We start from the raw sequence: 21,214 nt of genomic DNA, 5'->3' as shown, positions 1-21,214 counted from the left end.
AAAGCTTTGCCTGTGGTCATTGCTTCCATAGAATAAAGCCCTCTTACAACACTCCTTTTCATAGCTCCAGTCCAGTAAAGACTGTCAGACACTTTTTAAAGCAAAGGTCAATGATATAAATGCATTGAAACCGCAAAAAAAAAAAAAAAAAAAAAAAAAGTCCTGTTAACAGACCGATTGTGCCCATAAAAATCCAGAAACTTGAAAGAAAAGACCCACAGTTTAATACTTGCACAGTGAGAACTGAACTGGATTTTGGGTATAAGCCAGGAATTTCTTTTTTTGGGGGAAGTGGGGGGGAAGGAGGGGGAAGGGAGGAGGGAAACATTTTGATGCAGCAACATCAATTGCTCAACTCCATTTCAGACGATTATTAACTCCACTAAAGGCAGCCAATTTTTAGCTCTCACAAAAGAATTGATGGAAGGATGTGTTGGGACAAAAACAGACTTCCAGTAACAAAAGTCTCCTGCCAGCCTCGGTTTCTACTAGATTTTTAGAAATACACTTTAAAGACCGTGTAGGTCGTGTATATCACCATCACATCATCCATCAACTTTATATATGCTTCCTAATGATTAAAAACATCACCAGCACAAGAGATCCTGGCAGAAGGAGCAGGCAGCGATTAGCCGGCCGGGATAGGGGCAGACCACATGCAAGGCTCGGATCCGACGCCGAGTGATCCGACCCTCCGGGGGGGAGGGCTACGTGCCGGGTTGGGGACCCCCCCCAAGGCAGGAGCTCGTGCATCCAGCTGTCCTCAGCCCTTGGGCTTCACGTTGTGCCTCAGGAGCTGCCGTCTCGATGCCTGCGGGGCGATAGCCTGGGGCTGGACGGCACCCGCGGGCCGGCGGGATGCCAGCAGACGCTGGGGAGGGGGTTGTAAATAAAAGCAAAATATTGGGCAATAGGGAACAGCCTGCACCCCAAAATATGTCTGAAAAAGCCAGCCTGATTTCACTTCCACCCCGTACAGCCCCCTCCTACGCCAGCCAAGGGGAACAGGCACGGGACGCAGGAAATCCCATCACCCACCAAGTGATTTGTGTCACTGGCAGCAACAAAACGTTTCCCCGTGGTGGGATTTTACACGGGGCTGCAGCTTTACGGCCACAGAAGTTACAGGGATACAACAGAGGAACCCCCTCCGCGCACTCGCCTGGGTGCTGTAAGCAGGACTGCAGAGAGGACGCTTCCAAGCGGGGTCAAAACTAGGAGCAGAGCACAAAGAACAGGGGAACGCCTCCAAAATCCCATCTCGTGCCTGGCCCAAAGCTGCAGAGCATCACGCAGGAAATGTTCTGCCAGGTCTGATGGCCGGGGAAGGACACGCGGATGGGACAGGCTCCGCCTGGGAGCTCGGGCAATGCCCTACCCCTGCGCCGCTCGGCACAGCACGGGAACTCGAGGCCTCGTCACCAGGGGGAAGAAAAAAAAGGCATTATAAACCAGCATTAAAATAGCTGTGATTTGACATAGATCGCAATATGCGGCTGCATCTGCAACGGGTCTCCAGTCCTCCTCCACAGAAACATCCTTAAGTTAGCGGAGACATGACGGACACAAGATGGATGGGAAGACGGAGAACCACAGCCTTAAGGGCTGTCCGGAGGCACGCTCTGCACGGTTTAACGGTGTAACAGAAAACCCAAAAACCCTTAGCAAGCTCTAATAGGTTTTTCTTCTTTTTTTTTTTTTCCTTCCCCCCCCGCCCCCTCCCCAAGGAGGAAGGAAGGGAGAAATTCATTTTGAATGTTTTCCCAGCTGCCAGAACCACCTGGCTGCCCAGTGCCAGGAGAGCCCACGGGCTGCCTGACCAAGTCAGAGCCAGCCAAAACGGTACAGCACAAAACGGTACAGCACCAACCGTTTGTGCCTTTAGTTCAAAAAACGCATGAGACTGGCAAGATTTTGGGTCTCTAACCAGGGCATAATGTGTTGGTTTTGCGTGGCAAGGTTTTGGTAGCGGGGGGGCTACAGGTACTCAGCCAGGGTCAACCCACCACACATACCACGTGAACGAGCCGCACAAACCCCAGCTTTGAAGGAAAACTTTTCCAAACACATTTACCACCGTCATTTTGCAGCACAGAGCGTGCACCCACCCCTCACCCCACAGCATCTCCAGGACCACGTCACCTGCCGGGACCATCCCCAGAAGAGCCGGCGAAACAAAAGGAAAGCGGGAAGCCAGGGTTCCTGCCAGCCCTTCCCCGACCCCGCGGCATCTCCAGCTTCGCCGGCCGCCCCGTGGCCTCCCAGCCACTGCCTTGTAACCTCCCGGTTACAGATACGCCCATCGCTCATCCCAGCAGGACCCGGAGGTGTTCCTGTAACGTACACAATTAACAGCGCTCCGGATGAAGGAGGAAAAACGCGTTGCTGAGCTAGGAGCATCTGTAAAACAACCTTCATGAAAAGGTTTTGTCACGCTTTGATGGAATAAGACAAAAGGATGCTGCACAAGATTAGGAGGATTCAGAAGAGATGTCGCTAAAAATGGTGCGTTTCTCCAGCGAGCCCGGCTCCTTTTTGTGCTGATTTTCTGTGATGTCTGACAGCAGCCAGGGGATAAATCTCTTACGTTTTTCTGAGCAGTGTAGAAAAGTTAACATTTGAAAGCTAAACGCTGCGAGACACTTCCGTGGAAAACCAACGCTATTCACACTTACCCTGAGCACACCGAGAACCCTCGTAACCCACGTGTTGATTTTACTTTAGGTCAATTAATTTGAATACCAGCACGTGGGGACGCAGAGAACAGGAAAAAGCCCAACGTCGGGTTTCACCTCCCCTCTCCCTCGGCTCCAACCAAAGTCACCAGCAGCCAAAAGGCTTTGGTGGAAGGGTTAGCGCGACCACGGCCGAGCCCCACGCCGGCTGCCCCGCTCAGAGCTGCCTTTGTGGAGGGCAGAAGAAGTGGGGCTTTATTGCGGCGAACATTGGGCCATTGTGCGCCGCATTCCTCGCTTTGTGCCGGGGGACGGCATCTGTTTATATGGCAGCCCTCGACAGAGCGGGGACACTTCACAGCTCTGAAAGGCCGTTCTGTACACGTCAAAGGGCCACCTTGTCTGGCCACCGCCGCCTCCGCCGCCCCGGCTCCCCCGCCGAGGATGCCCCGCGGTGCTGGGAAAGCCAGGGAACTCCAGCCTGGGGCTGTGCCGTCTCCTCCGGGTGCCCTCCCAGCACTGCTCATGGGGACCTCGGTGGCCGGGGAGGGAGGAAGCAATGGGAAGAGCACGATGGCCCTGGAGAGCAAGGTTGGATGGAGTCCTCTATGGTTTGGCACGAGGAGAAGCAGAAAAAGCCTAACGAGAAAATGTCAACCCCAACCGGTGGGTCCCGGCTTCCCAGAGCATCCCCTGGAGATCACGGCAATATGGGGATAGGGCAGGCCACCTCAAGGCAGAGGAGGACACGTCGACGGGGAAGGCAGGGAGACGGGGCTGGTCCCCACTAGACACACGGTTTTGCCCAGCGTAGTCCATCCCCCAGACCGCTACAGATGTCTCCTCGCAGGCAGCAGCAAAAGGCAGGGCTGACAAGCACTGCCTGAAATCAGGCTGGGCACCACCTCCCCCAAATCAGAATTTAGCCACAAGAGCTTAAAAAGTTGAGCCAGTATTTTTTTTAAGGGCAGTCAATGTTTACCAGAGCAGCAAGTTTGCAACAGACAACACCGGAATGGCAAAACCTGCTGGAAAATCAACAAAATAACAGGATTTCTGAGAAGCCACAATTACCGCAGGGAAGATGACAACAATCCACCTTTCCCTGCTGCTGTGGCCAGTCCCTCATTCATTTCCCACCCCTGTCCACAACCGAATAAAAACGGGTGCAGGTACAATATTTACCTGCTTGTGGGGGGAAGAGAGGAGGAGAGCTGATCGGATGTAAAGGCTATAGGAGTCTGTAATAGGAAGGAGATTTAGATCATTAAAGCACACAGAAAAATATGCTCTAACAGGGTATTCTTCTGCTTTTATGACGTCCACATGTAACAATTTCCGCTACAGGAAAAAAAAAAAAAATCTGTTCTCTGCGGAGTGATGCTGACAAGGCAATACTGGGAGATAATGAGCCACCACTTGTGCTCAGCAATCTATATATAAAAGGAGAGCAGTCTTTTGAAAAATAGGGAAAAAGGGGGGCTTTTTGTTTGGTTTTTTTTTTAAGGAAAAAAAAGAAAGTCCTTGAGGAGTTGGGCTCCCAAGGTGTTATCTCCAAAGGCGAGCAGTGCTCAGTGTGGTTTACTGGACTGCTAAAATACAGGAGGATGGAAATGCAGTTTCCCACGCGGGGGAGAGACATTTCAGAAGTGCGATGACACTCTAAAGACAGAAAATGAAGATATTTCTCTGTGTAAAATGAGAACTCCACCGCCTTCCCCCAGATAACCTCCTGTGGTTGGGATGGGTGGAAGCCTTGGGAACACGAGGTCTCTCTCATCTCAAACCATTGCCACAAGCACCCTTCCTGCCCAGGCTGGTGAAGCTCCACAAAAACCTTGAATTTCAATGGATCTGCATTTTCTAACCAAAAAAAAACCTAACAAAAAAACAGAACCCCAATTCTGCCCCGTCTGGCTTCCTATTGTATGACACTCAAGGTGCATCTACTCTGTGACCCACCTGGTGCTTCCCAACGCCATCAGGACTGACATTCCTTATCGCTTCCCCCCCCTCAAGGTCTCTTTGCAACTTTTCGCATCCCACCGCCCAGCGTGTGGCTCTCCTTGCCCAGCTCCCCAAGCTCCTTCAGAAACCCCAGCCCTTATTCAAAGACCTTAACAAAGAACATTGTCCGGCGCTGCTGACCTTACTCTCACCAGCATCGCTCTTGCAAATCCATGAGAGTAAGGGTCACAAGATCAGCCTCTCCAAAGAGAAGCCCACTACAAAGAAGGCACAGAGGGATGGAGACTGCCCAGCTAACAGCATCCCCCTCGCAGCATCCGTGCTCCAGGGCACAGCCGCGTATAAATGCTCTCAGGGACACTCAGCCTTAATTCTTTTTAATATGCACACAAAGCATGAGATCCCCTTGAGGGGGCAAAACATCTCTGAATTAACACTTTGGTTGTTGGTTGGGTTTTGTTTTTTTTTTTTTTCAATGGAAATGAGTGACGGGAGCTCTCTCTAACGTGACTTATGCCGAGCCGGCGGCACGAACCGCGCGTGAGCCAGGATCAGGCGCTGCAGAGCTGTGTGCCCAGCCGGCAGTAAGGAAAGGCGGCTCCGTCAGCGAAGGAGCGGTGCTGCACGCTGGGACGGTGGGTTTCAGCGCCGGACGTGAACCAAAGTCAGCGCCAGAGCCTCTGCTTCCCGCTGCCCTTCTGCTTGTGGGGAAACTGAGGCACGGGCAGAGGAAGCAACTTAAATTGATTCACAGACCCCAAATTAACATGCATCTCTTTTCATTAGGGTCAATGATAGCATATTACGTGTGTTTAGTTTAGAGCTTTTTAAGGGAACTGGAAAAACCTAACCCGGTTTAGATGGTTAACGCAGGTTTAGCTAAACCGTGTAGCAATCCTTACACACCCCACGGCAGCCGCAGGTCTCCTCGTGTTCACGAGCACAGGTAACGGTGCGACAGAAGTTGAAGGGTGCATCACCGTGTCTTCCCTGGGGCTGGGATAAGTGGCTTTAAAACACAAAACCTCCCAGGGAAATAGGGAATCGAGGGCTGAACCCTTCTGCTGGGCAGCGGCGTCTCACAGCATCTTCTCTACTCCTCCATTCGCATCCCAAACTGCGGGGTACAAGAGCACCCACGCGGGGACAGTTGCTCGTGGGCTAAACATGCCATCCCTGCGGCTGCAGGGCCACGCTTTGGAGCGAAGCCACAGAGGTCTACGTGCTGGGCTAGGAAAACCTCGAATGAATGCCTTGCAAGAGGTAAATCGGGGCAATACCACCTCTCCCTGCCTGCACTGGGGCGCAGGAAAGCCCCGCACCAGCACCCAGCAGACGGGCTGTCGGGGCCCCAGACCGCTGGGTCGCACTGGGCCGCCCTCGGCCAGTGTTTTACCCGTGTTTGCAGCCCGGCGCGGGGATGGCCAGTGCTGCTGGCAAGGTAAAGATAAATAAATAATAATAAAAATGCAGAGTCATTTGAAATCTCCTGCTCACCAGGAGCACACACGCTGCCTCTTTCAGGCCGGGCTCTTCCCGTGTGCAGTCCTGCTCCTTTAAATAAATCAGCCAGAGGACAGGTTTACACAGGAAAATTATTTCCGCGTGCATTTAAATAGCTGCGCCGGTACGGCTCCTCGTGTCGGAGCACAATTGCTGCTTTGCAGCAGGGAAAGGCTTCCCCGGAGCCAAACCCCGTTCCCCTCGCCCTGCTCTTCCCGGGCAGAGCCCCACCACGTCCTGGCCCAGGAGGGCTGCTGCGCCGTGAGTCAGCGGGGGACACGAGTGGCATTTTGGGAGAAGCCGCAGGGCAGGATGCGGAGGGCAGAGCTGTGCCGGGCGCTGCAGAAACACTGCGAGGAGCCCCAGCGCTCCCACCGCTGCCTTGGCTGGGAGGGATGGAGACCACTGTCCCCCCCAAGAACATCTTTGCTGCCCCTGGCTTGGCTCCTTGCCCAGCTGTAGGGAGCGGGAGATGAGAGTTCAGGCACCGGACTCTGCTCACATAGAGAAAAAAGAAAAATAAATGCAGAGGGGTGCAAGCCTGGGAGACGTGGGTTGGCCAGCCTGGGCACGGTGACCTTCTCCAGCAGCATCACCTTCACCTTTGCCTCCTCCACCAGGTTCTTGCTTCCTTAGAGGACAGACAGATGGACAACACAGCTTTCAGCTCAAGGTGTCCAAAAAATGGTAACAGATGCGGCTGGTGGGGACAGCCCCCGGCTGGGGCCATGTCACCATGGGCTGGGGCCACCACCAGGCACCCTGCCCACCCCGCACCATCCCCGGGGCTTTGCAGCGGGAGCACAGCCCTTCCAGCTCAGCCCGTGCACCCACATGAGTCACCGTCCTCGCTCTCCATTACTCCATGACCTTGACCATGGCCCTTGAAACTTCAGCTTCTTTCTCCACCCCTCCTCTGTGGACTATGAACACTTCCAGGCCACAGCTATCTTTAGCAAGCATCTACACAGCATCCAGCCCAGTGAAATGTGGGTTTATCTGAGGTTTCTAGGCGTTACCGCAACAGGGACAACACATTCCCCCTCTCCAAGATGTGTCAGCCCTCTCCGCGCAGCCCAGGATTGCATCCAGCCCCACAGCAAGCTCCAGCTTCGGCTACACACAGCTTTTCATCTAACAAAACAAAACAAAAAAAATTTAAAAAAAAAAAAAATCACCCAAACCAAAGCACGGAAATCCTCTGCCATCCCAGAGGGGGATCTGTGCAGATCTCCCCAGATAATCAAATTTAAAACACCACCAAACCAGACCTTTGATTAGCGGCCGTGGAGTCCATTCATAGCGACAGCGTGTCAGGTCAATGTTCACTCCCAAAATCAACTGTCTGCCTCGGGAAAGGGATTTTTTTTTATTTTTATTTGATGGTCTGCATTTGAGGTCTAGTTAATAAACAGCATACTTGGGTGTGCCATCTGGCCGGCCATAGAGCACGCCTAGAAATAATACTAATAATCATCATATGGTGGTGCTTTAAAAGGCAGTTTTACAAAAGCCTGGGCAAGCTGATGGAAACCTATCAGGCATGTTTTGTGTGCCCCGAGAGCTCAGCCTTCAGGCAGTCTGCCTCTCAAATCAGCCGTTGTCCAAAAGGGTCAGAGTCCAAAATTACGCTGCTGTTTTACTGGGAGACTCATCTGAACAGCCTTCGCTTTTCTCTTAAGCCAGCACGGAGGAATTAACTTGTCCAAGTTAGAGTTGGGCTGGTGCTTTAAAATATAAATAAATAAAACCCAGCTTGCAGTATTTTTAAAGTCAGTGGAACCGAAGGTGGTTTCTGGTGTTGGGCAACACTTGCGCGCCTCATCCCAAGCAGGGGTTGCCCGGAGGGATGGGGGGGGACACACCGCTCCTCCAGGGACTTGGCGGCAGGTGGGCATCAAACCCAGAGCTCCAGCCCCTGCGTTGCCAGCACAAGAGCCAAAAATCTCATTCCTGGATTCGCACAACGCAGAAGAGGCTCTCCCACCCGGGGGGACAGACCCCACCACTGGGATGCAGCCCGGTACCCACGGCCCAGATGCCTCCCCCAGCCACAGCCAAGCAGCACAATGGTGGGGCCCGTACCTCTGCCTCCCACAGCCGCCCCGCTTTAACGCAACAGAAACGATGGGTGCGTTTGCCCCGACGGATTTTGCATCCCACTTCGTTTTCCCATTCACATCGCTACGCACGAGGCTGCCCATCTCGCAGCCATACTCATGCCCTCAGCCCTACAACACAGACAACTGACCTAATTTTCCTCTTTTTAAACACCCAGAGGTCATCTCCGTCTGCAGCAAACCCCGCCGAGCAGGCAAGAGAAACACAGAGCGATCGCTGTTAACATCAGTCCTCCTCCCCAAGTCTTCCTTCAAATTTTGCCCTATGCTGAGGATCCACATCTCCCACATCTCTCAAGGCTGCAAAATGGCGCTGAAGGGCAGAAGCTAGGGAGGTCCTCTGCCATTCCTGGGTCCATACACGCTGGGGTTGGGCGCGATGGCTCGCTACGTGCACAAACTCCACCTCGCTCTCCTTCGCGACTCAGAGCATCTCACCTGACGTTAGTTCCCAAGGGCGTTTCTTGGCTCGCCCCACGCAGCGAGACGCGGCGAGATGTCACCCACGTCCGTGCTTCGCCCGCTGCCCGGTGACTCAGAGTCACAGCAAGAATGCTCTCTCCCAGTTAACCCAGTTGCTCCAGCTGTGCCTCCCTCCTCTCCCAGCCCTCAAAGATAAGATATGTCCCATCTGCCTTTCTGCCCAATCTGCCTTTCCAGTAGATATGGCCAAACTCGGGTTTTCCAGTCTGTGGCAAACCCTGATGCTTCCAGGCACATCTTCCCATACCCAAAAGCACCACTAAAAAAACAGGTGAAAAACTCGACACACTCCACCCCCAAGAATCACCTTGTTTGGTAAGAAGGTCACTCAATAGCAACGCTCCAGTTGGCTAAAGTTCTAATTTTTCAGAGCTTATGCAAACAGAAAAATGCAGCATTGCAACAAGAAGGAAGGACGCAAACAGAGAGTTTGGGTCTTTGGAAAAAAAAAATAATCTATAAAATAATTCCAAACAGCATGTTCCTGCAGGACATTTCGATTCTGACTCAGCGCCAGCCTTGGCAGGGAAGTGCAGGTGTTCAGCACACGCCGAGCCCGGACCAAACCCTAAAAGACAACACGGCTGATGCCAGCGCAGGAGCCCAGCGCAGGATACCACGCGCAGGGATCGCTTCCCTCGCACGGCCCTGCGGAAGGGTCGGGGTCTCCGGGAACGCCTTTGCTGCCAACTTTCTGGTGCCCAGGAAGGCTGGACGTTGCTGCAGGGTGGTTTGATGAGGGGGTCTCCTCCAAAGACAGACCCTGCATCTCGTTTCCCTGCGAGCACGAGCAGGGGACCCGAGGGGTCTGGCTGCTGCTCAGACCATTATTTGCAGGAATAAAGCGAAAGCCTCAACTCAGCAACGAATCTCGAATGACTGACAGATCATGGGAAGTTGGGAAAAAAGAATAATTGCATGCTGGCTTTTAAAAGGCAAAACGTGAGGGTGGGTAAGGAGAAATGAAGAGGAACACATTCATTATACAAGAGCTGAAAGCATCAGCTATGGCGACTTTCTCGATGCAGCAAAGGAGAGGAGGCGGCAGGGTTACACGCCAGGCAAGGCAGGAGCCGACACTCCTCTTGGGCTGCTGCTGCTTTCACGATGCTCGGCAAGGGCAGAGCACAAAGTTTAGCTTGCCCCTGGTGTAACCAATATCCCTTTGGAAAACAAACCTCTCCGGAGCTCCTCCGCTCCCCTCCCGAGCTCAAGCGTGACGGCAGTCCCGGCCGACAGGGACTAATGGAGGCACACGGCGCTAGAGGAGAGGTTCTGCTTTGCACCGCTCAGAAATACAAGTTAACTCCCTTGTGGGCTGCCGGGGCTTTTGCCACAGCTATGGATGTTTTTATAATCCACAGCTTGAAAGACAGGAAGAATATGCTTCATGAATTTTTATAAGGCCCGCTTCCTTCCTGCTTTTTCTTTTTTTTCCTTTTTTTTTTTTTTTTTTTAAATACTAGCACCAGATGACAGGATCCATTCTTCCTGATCTGCATCCCGAATCCCAAAACATCCCCAAACCCCACCGCCGCACACACAGCCTCCCCGCGAGGCCCAGCAAAACACCGCCTTACTCACTCGTCGCACTGGGCGCTGCTGGAGCCGGCGGGGTTGCAGCCGCAGGGACGGCACTGCTGGCTCCACCGCTCCGGGTAGAAGCCCTCGGCGCATTTCTCACACTGCAGCCCCGCGTAGCCTTCGAGGCAGGGGCACTGCCCCGTCGTGCCGTTGCATTCGGCCGCGCTGGCGCTCCCCACGGCGCTGCAGTTGCACAGGTCTCCTGCAAGGGGAAAAAGAAGTTGAAACCGGTGTGCTGGGGACACACCGCCGAGCAAGACCCCGAGCGCCGCTGCCAGCACGGCTGCCCTCCCTTTGCTTACCCCGGGTTGGAAACATCGTCGCTGTAAGGATGATATTTGATCTAAAATGCAGAGATGATTTAAAAAAAAAAATATGTTGGGAGCAGCCTGGGATTTGAACCCCCACGGTTCAGGTTTCAAATCTCTCCCCAAAAGAGAGCCAGAAGGTTATGGGTGTAACTACTTAAAGACATATATACGTCACTGTATATAACGGCTGTATGTATATATACACACACGCGCACACACTCGTGGCTGGCTGGTTACGCGACTCCAGGAGCTGACAAGCGCTAGCTGTTGTAATATGAGGATAAATAAACAACAGGTAGCAAAATCACTAATTATCGGATCCTCCATTTCACCCTGGTGTAACACCTCCCCTTTACCAGCGGGCTGGTGGTTGTTCCGGCACAGGACGCGCACAACACACCAACGCCGTGAACCGGCACCTGCATCTCCCGCTCCTGGAGGACGGACGCAGGAGCTCCAGGCGTCGGGCCGGTGGCAGCGGTCCCGACTGCAGCAGCCCAAGCTCCCTGAAAATCTGGGCTCGGGGGAGCACCGAGCACGTGGAAACGGCTTTGAAAGTGGAGGGAGTGGAGCTGGGGGCAGGACAGAGACCTCCTGGCTACCATCTAATGGGCCACCTTCAGCTCCACGGCGAGCGGGGACAGCTCTGGGGACCCACACGTGTGCCTTGGGGACGCCCCTTATTTACAGGCATTATGGAAAGCACGCACCGAGCTGCTGCTTTTTTAAGAGAGGAGCAAACCTTTTGATCGAGCGATGAATTCCCAGTCCCCTCGCACATTATTTCTGATAATACTTTACAGCACCAAACGCACCGAAGAGAACAACCTCTCCCCAGCAATTTGTTTCTGCCAAGAGCTTTATGGCTGCTCCTTCATTGCAAAATATTTAGTGCCTTAATAATTTAAAGTCTTTTTCTGCCAAGGGTGAATTATAAACAAGGATTATTTGTAGAAATAGCGCATAAAGCATTGGGGGCATTACGCAACCGGTGGTATTTGTTATTCCCTGAGAAAAGCCAGTATTCGGGGCTCTTCATGGAGAGGGGAGAGGCCAGGTCCCCATCCCAAGAAAACTTGACTTAAACAAAGCTCAAATCACGTCAAGAAGACCCAACACGAATGCTCTTCATCAGCACGGGTATTTCAGATCATTTAACATTTATATTGCACACTCGTGCCCTGGTCCAATGGAAAGGACCTCAGCAGGTCCCTGGATCGAATCACACTTAAAACCCAGTGACTGAACAAAGGTGAATTTATGAATACATAAGTAATCTGCTGAAACGGCACCACGCTGAAGACCTCGGAGTATCTTTGGAAAACTCGCCGTAAGGCCTCCTGCGTCACAGCAGCACCGTAACGGCTCCTTCCCGGGCACGGTCACCGGCGGACTGCAGCAGAACGGGAAGGCACCTTATAGAGCGGTTAGCCCAACACAGTAAATGACCATAAAACCACAATTATAGGCTGACTTTTCAAGGAATGCTACGAGCCAAGCAGGAGGAAGGATGCCCTGTCCCCAGAAGGGACCATCCAGAAGCCACAGGACCTTTCTAACCAACAGCCAGGCTGCAGCACCGGCTGTTAAATAGCCCCCGGCAACTTTACTTTTCATCTGGTTTCTTCCAACACACAAAGAAATATGAGTTATTTAGCTTTGTTACTCCGTCAATACACGCGCAGTATCCCCACAGAAGTCATTTTGTACCCATACACCTGTGAAATTGCACCTAAATTTTCTTCAATCTAAACTAGCAAACACGACAAACACCTCGAGATCTGCAATTATCCACTTCGACAGCCACTTCACATAATGAACCAAATTCCCAGCTCAATTATCCAAGCAGAACCTTATCGATTTGGGCACTTGGGCTTCTCCCAGCCAACGGGAGCAGCAAAAACTTGTTGAGCAAAAGCACTTTGGAGTTTGTCAAACATGCATCACAACAAAATTACTTTTCAAAGCTCGATACGCGCAGCGCCATTAGACCTGCTAGACTCGATTAAGAAAATACAAGCGCTGGCTCGGTTCTAACAGCGATGGGAAGCGCTGAGAGGGCAGGTCCAACACGGCAGCGATGAGCTGCTCCGCGCAGGGACCACCGTTGTGCTGCAGGAGCATCGCGGCCAGCGCCGGCTGCATGCCAAGTCCGTCCCGATGCTCCAGCAGCACCGGCTGAGAGCTGAACTTCTTCGGGTGGAAAGCGATGGGTGCTACAAGTCAGATTCCCATCCACCACGCTGCGTCAGGGGTAGGAGCTCGTCCTCACCGACGGGGACCACTGCACCGCTCCCGCCTCTCTCCATCCAGCAAACCAGCGCTGATGGACGCATCTCACCAGGAGCCATCGGAGCCCTACGGGACACACGGGCACAGCCAATACCCGAGCACGTTGCCGTGAAAGTTAATTAACCTCACGCGCCGCAAGAGCCAGAAAGGCCCTTAGTGAGATAGGGCTGTGCTGTAGCGGGTTTTGTGAACTTGGGTGATGAACTTGGCTCTGTGGCCATGCTTGCACTAGGGGAAAAGGAAGGCTGTCCCCAAATATAGTGTACTGACAGGAGGGGGAGAGCTGATGTTGACAGCATACTACCTTCCAAGAAAATCAGCCATGGCAAAAAAAGAAAGTCCAGAAGTCAGAGAAGAGGGGCTACGTACATTGGCAAGACCTTCACGTTTCTCTTGCCCTTTATCGAAGGACCTCAATCATCCACCAAAAGGGTCTGGCCATCACCAAACCATGGTGTAACTCACTGGGAATGTCATCGCTGCTTACAGGAGCCCCACACGTGCTGGGTGGGAGGCAAAGGCAGGATCTGGCCAGAGCCCGCTGCCTTATCTGAGAGATGCAAATACAAACGGCTGTACGCTTTCCAAAAACACACACAGCAACTTCCCAATGCCCTTTTTTTTTTTTTCCCTCTTTTTTTTTTTTTCTGATGGGTCTTTGCCCATCAAAATTGCACCAAGTCAGGTCAAAACCTGGAGGCGGCTCAGCCTTGGCAGCCAAACTCAACAGCAACGCAGATGTCACCAGCTCTGCATACGCCAGTTTCCCAGGAGAGCGAGAAACGCTGCAACAATCCAGAATAACACTGGCAAAAAGCAGCTTTTTGTTCGCAGGCTGGTGGAGCGGCGGCTCCAGCTGCCTCGGCAGCGATGGGGGAGGCTGGTTCTGCTGCCGGCGGGGGCGCGGAGCTGAGCCCGTCTGCTGCGCAAGCGGCGGGGAAGCTGCAATATCACCGCCGAGCGCGTGAGAAGGCACGACGGGGCCGATACAGAAGATGTCCCCCAAAGGGGTCACTTCCTCGCGGGGCCTGCCTCTGTCTAACCGCCCCTGAGATTTTTGGGGAGGGACCCGCTTCAGGGCGGCAGCATCACACGTGGTACCCCCTCCCTGCCCACCCCCAAAACACCCTTGTCGCACCCAGCTCAGCTTGCACGTCCGCCTGGCTGATGCAACCCCAAAATGCCCTAAAGCCCCTTTGGTTGGGCAGCAGAGGAAAACCAGACAGCAGCATTAAAATCCATTGCCCAGCGCAGCGTCAAGGCTTGACATGATGATGTACCAGACTATGAAAACCCGAGGCTTAATTTAAAAGACATTTTGTTGTCCCCGATGGCAGCCGGGTTCGAGAAGTCCACAGTCAGAAAAGGAGAGCAATAACGAACAGCTACCTTGGACTCTGGGAACACAGCAAAGATGATGAGTGCTACGGAAAATTATTAGGGAACATTATCCTGGCTCCTGGCCAAAGCCTGGGTTTTTGGAGCTTTTATTCAGTTTTCTCAAGCACGTGTTTTGCTTTTGAAGGTAACCTTCCAAAACACCTTACCGAGAGCTTTTGCAAACACCAAGGAATGAGCAAGGGTGGGTGAAGCCCGGAGCTGCCCCACGCTGGGATGCTCGGCCGCGGATGGCAGCATCGTGCTGAGGTTGGGATCGCACCGTCAGCAACGGGAGCCGAGGGCAAAGAGCTCTCAAGGACAGGGCACTGCTCCAGGATCTGACTCCCAGCTCTCCCTGACCTTCTATAGGTCACTCACCCTTGCTCTGCCTCAGTTTCCCCATCCGCAGGGTGTTCACCCACCCCCCAGGGCCTCCAAGCCCTGCTCGTCTCTGTCTCCCCATTTCTAAAGCATTCCCGTTTCCTTCCTTCCCCATAAAGCACCACACAACAGCTCAAAGCGCTCGGCTATCAGTGATAAAAACCACCACCTTTGCTCACGAAGGTGTTGATAGGTTTTAATTAATTAACAGCCTGATGACATTCTGAGATCCGGGAATAGAGGCACTGTAAAAGTGCGCATCACTGCCACGCGTTACTCCTTCCAGCGAAAACAAACAACCAAAACCACCGCCCCCTTCACGAGCGGCATTTTAATCTTTACTTTTCATTGCTTAGGGGCAAGCGGAGTCGAAGAAAAGGTTTACGGTTTGCTATGGTGAGGGACACGCTGCTGCACGGGAGACAGATTTAATATGCAATTTCAGTGACCTGCACCCCTGAATTGAATAATTATTATGCAGAAGCTGTAGGTTACTAATAAGCTGGAGAACAGTTATTCCTATTTTGTATTGGTTGGATACACGCCATGGCTGGAAGCAGCACCAACACGACCAAGAAGGTGCCAGGTTTGCCAGACCCAGGGAGCGCCGTGCCCTGCGACCCCTCGGCACCGGCCCCCCCAGCCCGCACCCCCGGGCAGGGATTTAACCCTCCAAATCCCAAGCCCTTCCCTGCAAATCCCTGCGATGTCCCAGCCTGAGCCAGGTCTGGCATGACGCCGCATCCCTCCCATCCCCTCCTAGTACTTCAGTAGAGCTCGTTCTAGTGTAAAAATGATTTTTCAAATTATTTTTTCACATCCTTTCAGACCTGCAGTGTTTTCAGTCTTTGTATGTATTTTAAGCATGATTCCTTCTCCCATCTAAGCCACTTAATGAATGAATAATTTAAAAACAGGTGAAATATTTACAAATGGCAAAAGAAGAAATCACTATGAAACACAGGAAGATGTCTGTATGAAACTGTATTTGCTGGGGACATCCTGAAACAGTGCAAAACCCGAACAAAGTCACCTACTCACTGGGAGCCAACATGGAAAATCCAAAATGCGCTTTTTTTGTTAGAAGAACGTGCACCTGAAAGAGCAAGCTGTGAAGTCCCAGGGATGCTATTTATTGTCCTGCTTCAAACACATCTCCAGGGAGACAGCCATTTTCTATTCGCTGGACTAGGAGATGGGGAAAAAATAAAATAATAAAGTAAAACAAACCTGGAGGGACTGTTCGTACCATAACCGCTGCCCTGGCCACGCTGGGTACCAGTGGGGTTTCTGCAGGGCCGGCTGAAGCGGGTACCGGCAGGTATCCCGCTGGATTTAAAACAGCGGTAACGATGCCAGGCTTGGGGCATCTCCTGCCATCGGTTAGGAGAGGCAAAGCCAGACGTCCTCACCTCCTCCCTCCATCCTTTGCACCCCAATTCCTCCCGCTGCACACGTGGCTCGAGGCGAGCAGCCCAAACGCCCAGCCACGCCGAGGCTGGAGGCACCCGCTTCTCGATTACCAAATGCTTGTAGTTACACTGGGTTTACACCAACGTACTCCCACTTCGCACCAGCCTGACCTCCCAAATATTAAACCAGCACCGACTCAATCTCCCGTTCATTTGCTCAGAGAGGATGAAGCTCGTGCATTCACAGCACGCAATGGCACCCCATCCCTGGGAAGGCTCCGGTTTTGGTATTAGTTTAGGAGTTTTCCTCTCTCTCCCTATACTTTATTCCCAAATTCAAGCCCAACCTTCTCTCCCTCCTCCCTCATTTCCCCTTCTCAATCCCCCTCCAGGCACCATTTCTGACAACACAGGAATAAAGGGATCAGGCAGCAGGTTTAAAAATCTATCCAAAGCCATTTCCTTTCCCCTTGTAATTAAATTGTGGAACTCATTGTCAGGGGATGTTCTGGGAGCCAGAAATACCTACGGCTTCAAAGGAGGACTGGATAAGCTCACGGAGGACAGGTCCGCTGGTAGCTGTTACACAGAGGGATCTGGAGGAAGCATCCTGATGGGAAAGTCCCGGAGACACTGGCTGCAAAAAGTCAGGGTTATGCCCTGTCCTCTTGGCACCTTCTTCTGGCCAGTCCTGGATGGGTGAAGCTTTGCTCTGACCCAGCCTGGTGGTTTTGATTTCTTCCCCGTTTCCACTGCTCAGGGATGGCCGCAGCTCCAGTCCTCCCCCCAAACACACAAATCATCCTTAAACAGTCAGACATGGCTATTTCCACTGGGAATTTTTTCTTATTGCAGCCAAAGGCACAGCTGTGCTGCACCGCTCCTCTTCCCCCCCGGCCTCTCAGGCTCTTTCCCTTACCCCAAGAAGATATTTCACCCCCTCGGTACGATCCACCAGCAGGTTAAACCTCCCCCAGCAAACTGGGCGAAGGTCAGGCCGGGATACAGGATAGCAAAGGCACCCGTGAGCCTCGCCACAAGCTGCCGTCTGTTAAAAGAGAAGGTCCCGTTCATCCCAGCCCTTGTAAAGCAATCTACCGAGCTCCAGCCCGTCCCTTTCGTGTCCCTGATGCCACCACCTCAGCGCGGTCAACTCTTGCCCTCGACCGGCTTTTGCATCCAGTGCCATCGCCACTCACTTGGGTGGCTGAGCGCTACCAAGCTGATGCCATGAACACAGGAGATGTTATTCCAGTGTCGGGATGCTTTTGCTTTCGACCACAGCAGGCAGCGTGCCTTCACCCCACGGCCCGCAGCAGATCCGAGAGGGTACAGGCTGGTTGAGCTCTCCTGCAGGGAGCTGAGGAACATCTGCCATGGGCTAAGAGCTCCTGCAAGAACGGGATCAGAGATGAGCTGACGCTCCGTACCTTCTTACGGAGAGGTGTGCTGCCAAGTCCGAGGTGCCATTCGCATCTAGACGGCACTCAGCACAAAACAAGTCGACTCTTGCATTGCAAAGGTGCATTAAAGTGCTCAGACCTGTAATTTACTCTCACTTGAAGCTACAATGCAAAGCCAGAGTGACAGGAGGAGGATCTCTACCTACCCCAAAAAATTTTTATATACATATGGAAATGTCTTCTGTTGTTTTGCATTCATTTTATTACTGAGTGCATCAATTCAGGGCACTTAGGGACTCCATCAAGCTGAGGGCACTGCAGAGCCAGGCGTGCTGCTGGTGAAGAGAGCAGCATCCTTCACATTAACGCCGTTAAGAGCTTTACACAAGTCGCTTGTGTTGTGCCATAAAGGGATTGTATGGGTCAACAGGGGGGAAAGACAAGGATTTCTCAATGCTTATACATCACTTGTAATATCGTTAAAAGATCAGACATATTTGTTGAGGAAAATGAAATGAGATTAAATCCCTCTTATCACTTGGAAAGAAGTACGAAGCCAAGGTCCCAGCTCCCTGGGTCACCAGCAGCCACACGAGCCCTTTTCATCAGCGTCAGACAGGCAGACACTTGGGGTTTCGGCCAAACTCGTGCTCAGCCCAGACCACGTCACCCCTCTGCCTTTTCTTCACGTTTCCAAAGGGACACAGCATCGCTCCTGCTTCGGTTCACAGCCCTCCTACCCCACCAGCCGTCAGCAAAGTGACCTCTCCTTTGGCTAACCCACGGCCAGGGCTCTCAGACCTTATACAAATGCAAAGGCTGTTCACTCCTGGGATTATTTTTATTCCTTTCCTGCACCTGCAATCAAACATACAAGCATTTGCTTTCTGAGGAGTTCCTGAAAGCTCCTCTGTGCAACACAGGCACCGAGCAATTTTGTTGCCTTCCCTTCATTTTGATGCTAAACAAGTTCACAACCTGCACGGCGAGCTTTGAACCGGCTCATTCCCCAAGTAAACGTGCAGCAAAGTCAGACTCACAGGTGTAAAGCTGTCTTGGGAGACTAAAGGATCAAACCCTGTAAACATAAGCATTAAAAAAAAAAAAAAAGTAAAATGTGGATTGTCATTAACCTCATATTCCTCCTGCCCTGGGAGACCCCCAGCTCACGGCACCGCCGGGGCTGACGGCAGGGCAAAACACCCGAGGAGCTCCCATCGACAAGAGAAGATGATGTCAGGAGAAGCAGGAGCGGCCCGGGAGTTCTTAAGAACCAGGTTACCACAGAAAGCTGTGCAAGAGGGATTACACAGCTGCAGGTAAAGAATTATTCCCATATAACAATAAATTTCCATACGCAAAGCCTCCGGGTCTCCTACTAAGCAGATCGCGTATAAAGAAGAATGTGGCTCTAAAATGTTTATGATACAAGAAGCTACAGTAACTTCAAACAGATCAAATAAATGCTTGAGGATTAAAACCTCAACAGTTACAAAATGGATCCAAGCCTTTTAATTAATTTGAAAATAGTTTTGTTGGCGTTTTACTTTAGTTGGTTAGATTTTCCCACTAATATTTCCACAAACGTCTGCAACCGTATAAATATTCCCCGTTTCTGTTTGAAAATCTCCGTATTTTTTACCACCCAGCGTGTGACACAGCCAGCCCAACTCGGGGTTTAGAGATAAACACGATGAAATGGAACTTTGGCAAGTACGTCCCCACCGGCACGCAGCAGCCCCGGCAGCTCGTTCCCTCCGTACAGACGTACTTTCTGCAGCACCTCTCAGGAAACGTAATCGCTTTTGCCAGCAAAACGTTTCAGTTCAAAGCTCAAGACACCTCGCACGGGACGGGGCTGGGATTTTATTAGCAGACTTCAATTTTAGTATCTATCAACCATGTCCTAGCAGAGAAAGGGATTTAAAAAAGCTGCATGAATAACACAAACTATAATCATCTGTTGAAGTCTCCGTGTGCTCAGATCCCTGCAAAAAGTAATTAAAATCACCAACTTTACGCAGCGCTTTGGGGAATTGCGGCTAATGAACAAACGCGTTAATTTATACAGGAGCTTTAAAGGCGCTACGAACAAAAACCCTGAGCAAGAATCGTCCTCTCAGCCGTTTGTATTTGGGCTATAAAGTCGTGTTGTATGAATAACCAGCAAGAAGACAGGGGTTAGGAGGATGAGCTCAGATGAACCCCCTTTTTATCGCCTCCCCACCCTTCCCAGCACGCGGCCGGGGCTGGTACCTGCCTGGGCCAGGGAAGGGGTCGGGTTTTAGCTTAGGCTGCTCCTCCAGCCCAGCTCCAGGCTCCGGCACAGGCTTCCACGTGCACGAAAAGTTCCTTTGCCTTCGCTGCTGCTGCTTTCCTATGTAAGAGGCACAACTGCAATGCGGACACCCCCCCCCCGGATGGACCCTGCTGGGCAGGATTTAGGTGCGTTGATAGGACACGATGGGGAAGCTCTACCCCTGCTGCTCAGCAGTCTGGGAAGCTGAAGGGTCTGCAAGGTGACCCAGGTGAGCATCTCCCAAGCCACCAAACCCACCCATCTGGAGATGACAGCAGTGACCACCCCTCGCTTTGGGGGATTTGCTCCCACTTCTACAGCCAAGAGGAAGGGGCAGCCAGGCCCTCCCGGTCACTGACCTGCAGGGCAGCCCAGGGATACATCAGCCTGTCGCTCCTTAATTTTTGGCCCAGATGTGGCTGGAGCAAAAGAAGAGGGACACCTCACAGATACGTCTGCATTTCCAGTAGAGCAGCAACACATGAGCCGAGACACTAGCATGACATTAGATCTTTAAACAGAAGGCTAATAAGGCCTTTGTAAGCCTATTCTTTTCTTTCTCTCAACACTGGTATACATCAGTTAAAGCCCCACACCGTGCCATGCTGAGATAAAACGGGCAGGTGACACCAGCCCAGGCTCAGACCCACGCAGGAGAAGCTCTGCCCGGGTCCCAGGGATGTACCCAGTCCCTTCCTCGGTTTTCAAAAGCCAGACATTTTTAGATGCTTCTCTGCAGTGAATGTCCAAACCTTTCAAGAGCTGCCTCCGTACCGGCCCGAGGTGTGCTGATGTGTCGTGACATCCCAGGGGAAAAACGCCACATCACCATAAGTTAAGCAACGAAACGGATTTGTGCATCCTTCTCGCTCGGCAACAAGCTGCCAACTCCTCTGGGTGACATCTCGGGGAGGGCATGGTAAAGCTTTTCATTTAAACAACAAACCAGATTTCCCTGCTGAAACTTGTTGCAGTAGAGATAAGCACTTGCCAGCATCCCCTGCCCAGCTGCGGTCGGAGGCGCTGCCCGTCCATCAGCCCCAGATCCCCCTTGGCACCAGCAGCAGCCCGGCTGAGAGCGGATGCTCCGGCAGCACAGCCCTGCCTGCACGGCCCTCCTCCTCCTCCTCCTCCCTGGATGGGCTGTTGCAGATGTCTCTCCTGAGCAATTTGCACCCCGACACCTTTTGCAGGCTCCAAGGTCAGGCAGCAGTAACAGCCAGGAGTTGAAGACCCCCCGTCTGGGCCCTTTCTCAGGGAGCAGCTGACCCAGCCTGGGGGTGCTGGCTGGGAACCTGCAGGAACGAGCTCACGCTCCCCTAAAAAGGGGTAACAGCAACAAGGTGCTGCACCAGGGTAACCGGGTGGCTCCTCCAGCATTGCCACTGGTGCTGCTGGAAGGC

At 52.4% G+C, this 21,214-nt stretch overlaps 1 protein-coding gene across 1 annotated transcript in view; it reads right to left on the bottom strand.

Annotated features, from left to right (window-relative positions):
• The window catches only part of MEGF9 (multiple EGF like domains 9), a 54,685-nt gene that overhangs the window by 16,317 nt on the left and 17,154 nt on the right, over positions 1-21,214 (bottom strand). Inside the window, exon 2 of the mRNA XM_075772206.1 lies at positions 10,334-10,535. Coding sequence (XP_075628321.1) covers positions 10,334-10,535 — 202 coding nt within the window. The remainder of the gene's footprint in view (positions 1-10,333; positions 10,536-21,214) is intronic.

The sequence above is a fragment of the Balearica regulorum genome, chromosome 20 (assembly GCF_011004875.1).
Source record: "Balearica regulorum gibbericeps isolate bBalReg1 chromosome 20, bBalReg1.pri, whole genome shotgun sequence".
Classification (NCBI taxonomy): domain Eukaryota; kingdom Metazoa; phylum Chordata; class Aves; order Gruiformes; family Gruidae; genus Balearica; species Balearica regulorum.
The sequence above is the reverse complement of the archived record's forward strand: the minus strand, read 5'-3'. Positions and strand labels throughout refer to the sequence as shown.